Below are 3,489 nucleotides of genomic sequence, written 5' to 3'. Positions count from 1 at the left end.
TTTTTTTTTTCTTTATTTAAATTATATGTTTAAATAAAATATCTATATTTCTAATTAATAATATTTATTAAAGAGTATATTATTCATCAAACTACAACAATGCGACAAAAAGATCTACAATATACATATCTTAAATAATTGATAAACCTTCATAAATAATTTTGATGAATTAAAATCATTATTACTAAACTATGTATTATTTAAAAACTTAAATAATTATTAAGTATTTTTTTATCAAAATTCTAAATTTAAGTATTCTATCTCTAATATGATAAATACCATTTTTAAAAAAAGAGATTTTACTACTTTAATTTACGCAAAATGTAATTAAATATCAATATCAAAGTATATTCCATATATTTCATAATTTATTAGTATATAAGGATATATATATAAAACACTTCCACATTTTTGCTACTTCCAACGATTGATATTTGTCTGTTTTATTTATAATAAAATATTATTATATTTTGATATAATATAAATATTTTTAAGCCTAATATTTTTGTATAATTAATTCAATTTATAAAAGTTAGATGCTTCCCTATATTAATTCATCTTAAATAATATAAAAAAATTAATAATATTAATTTTAGAATCATTTTTTTTTTTTTGAATTTGTTAAAAATTCAAATAATAATATTGAATTTCTAAGTAACAGATATTATTTTTTTATAATTCTTAAGTTTTATCGATTATTTTATAGCATAATATTTAGCTAATTCAAATTGCTATTGTAATAATTAATTTGGTAAATTATTATTATATTTTTATAGTTTTATTATTAATTTTTAATATAATTAGTAATGTATTAAAAATTTACATTTTAAAAAATTATATTAAGTATTTATCAATATTTTTTTATAATATATATCATGAGCTATTTTTTTTTAAATTAACAGAACTTATATCATTAAACTTTATAAATTACTTATTTAAATTATAAAATCATTTATTTAAAAATAAATATAAAAGCAACTTATTTATTTAATATAGATATTTTTTTAATTATTTTTCAACATTTAATATAATAATCAATATTTATAATTAATTATAGATTTTAAATTTGATTAATATATTGATATAAATTGTTTTTAGTGTTTCAATTAACTTTTTATAAATATAAAATATTATTATATGATATAATTATTTTTATTTTATTATATTAAGAATTTTAATAAAGAAATAAATTATTAAAGATATATTATAATGATTAATAATTATAAATTATAGATAATACAAAAAAAACTCATTATATAAAAACAAATAAATATAAAATGAAATAAAATATATATATATATATACATATATAAAATAAAAGTATTTTATAATAGAGTAAATATAAAAATATATAAAATTAAAATTTAAAGAAAAAAAAAATCCAAAAAAAAAATTAAAAATAAATATATATGAAAACACATCTTAATTACTAAGACCTTGAGAATCTTTAAATATCCCAAAAACAAAATTGGGGTCCTGATCCAAATTACAAATTTCCCAGATTCGAGAACATGGCATTTGCTCCTTTTAGCAGATTAGAGAAGTTAGGAAAATGTTGTGATTTTGCGAATATGATGGCAGTCAGAACAGGCCAAAAGCAAATCCAAAGTAGTAATATGCCTTAATTATAATAGCAATAAAACAACTAATAATAATAATAATAAGTACCTCTTCCAGAAATTCCTTAAGAAGAAGGTGAATTTATTCAAGTAACAACAACAAAAGACAAAAAATCAAAGGCAAGTTAATTATAACATAAGCAAAATGCTTAATAAATGTAATAAGCTATTTAATAACAAAAATAAATGCAAGAATAATATAGTAACTCTTATGTAAAACAACCTTCTAGATAAAGATAAAAAATAAATCCTAATAAAACAAAAATAGTTGTAATTAGAACCAAATTCAAAGATTCTTCAAATATATAAGCAAACTGGGTACTTTTAACTGAAAGTTAAAAAATTAATATTGAATAACATCCAATTAAAGAAGTAAAATTCACAGAACTTGAATGCACTGGTACTTTAAAAAAATATAATAGATCTTATGATAAAATTGATCCTCGATATATCAAAAAAGTCGAATGTAATTAAACTGTAATCCTTCCTTCTGCTTCTTCTTTAAAAGACCCAGTCCTTATTAGATTATTAGAAGAAGATTTAGAAAATAAAATATAAAAACCTACAGGTAATTTTATTATTTTTTATCCTATTTTTTTTTTTTTTTAAATTCATCTAAATTTTATTCTTTTATATAAAAAAAAATAGTTTACACTACCGATGCTTTATTATTGGCTTTAATGACTTTAAAAAAAGGAGAATTTCCTTGGGATATATATGTATAAAAAGATGGAAACTAGATTATATTAGACAAATATGAAGCTGATAAATATGAAGGAAATAATAAACTATTTGATTATATGGAATATTAAACAGTAAACGAAAATGGAAATATTCTTCCTGAAGAAGAGAGAGAATTAAATAAGCTATGTATAGAAGCGACCACAGTAACTCGTTAATTCTAATATTAAACAACTTAAGGAGAAACTGAATTATGGGAAATATCTGAAGGAAAAGAAAATTAAGTCGAAAATATGGAAAATGAAAATGTCGCATTTAAATATATAAACTGTAATATAGATGATAAAATAGACATTAAAGTAAGAGTTTAAATTGATGCTTTTGATTATGTAAAAGAATATGACCCTGAAAATAATGATGTTGTGAGTGAATAAAAAGTACCTATTCTTATCAGAACTATTAATGAATATGATCATTCTAATTAATGGAAGAATAAACTTTTAACTTAAAAAGGTACAGTTACAGGTGGTGAATATATTAATAATTGTTGCAATTATATTAAATGGCTTATTCAAATGGAAATGACAGGAGCTAAAATGCTTAAATTGGGTTTTACTTCTAGAGTTAGTTCTAAAGATAATACTACTCATGATATTTTATGTGTTGATTCTTTTACTTTTGAAGATTTGTTTAAAAATATTTAATTCAGATCACTTGATTAATGGTAAGTTGTAAAGTACTTCATTGATTTTATATGTAAATAACCTGATGGAAATTATATGTTTGTTAAAGGAGCTTTTAAATAATCGATTAGAACATATGAGTTACCTTAAGAAGATGTATAGGAAGAATAAGAAAACGATGAAGAAATTAATTTATGAAAATTATTTTATTTATATTTAAGGCTTTTCTTTTTTAAAAAATAAATAAATATTTAATTTTTAATTTTTTTTTTATTTTTTTTTCAAATTAAAATTAAAACTTTTAATGTTTCTTAATCAAAAAAATCCTTAAATTAAATAATATTATCTTGATCTAAATATTATTTTAAATAATTGAATTTTTCAAAAAGTAATTTTATTGAATATCCAAGATGAAAGCCTAGTCCATTATCATTTTAATTTTATTCTATTGAAGAATATTCCTTAGTATATAAAATATATTAATTATTATTTTAATTATCATTTAA

General features: G+C 18.4%; 1 protein-coding gene across 1 annotated transcript, besides 2 other annotated features; it reads left to right on the top strand. All coding sequences in view use genetic code 6, as the record gives it.

Moving 5' to 3' along the window:
- Nucleotides 1-920: 920 nt before the first annotated feature.
- Nucleotides 921-961: a microsatellite.
- A 293-nt stretch (nucleotides 962-1,254) lies between these two features.
- Nucleotides 1,255-1,292: a microsatellite.
- A 117-nt stretch (nucleotides 1,293-1,409) lies between these two features.
- On the top strand, nucleotides 1,410-3,181 carry IMG5_161490 (hypothetical protein; the record flags this gene model as incomplete). The annotated part of the gene is made up of 3 exons (XM_004030360.1): nucleotides 1,410-1,695; nucleotides 1,813-2,187; nucleotides 2,268-3,181. 3 exons carry the CDS (start codon nucleotides 1,410-1,412, stop codon nucleotides 3,179-3,181), a joined length of 1,575 nt encoding a protein of 524 aa, XP_004030408.1.
- Nucleotides 3,182-3,489: the final 308 nt, after the last annotated feature.

The sequence above is a fragment of the Ichthyophthirius multifiliis genome (genome assembly GCF_000220395.1).
Source record: "Ichthyophthirius multifiliis unplaced genomic scaffold scaff_1120509251215, whole genome shotgun sequence".
NCBI classification, from domain to species: Eukaryota; Ciliophora; class Oligohymenophorea; order Hymenostomatida; genus Ichthyophthirius; species Ichthyophthirius multifiliis.
This window is presented reverse-complemented; position numbering and strand designations above follow the sequence as displayed.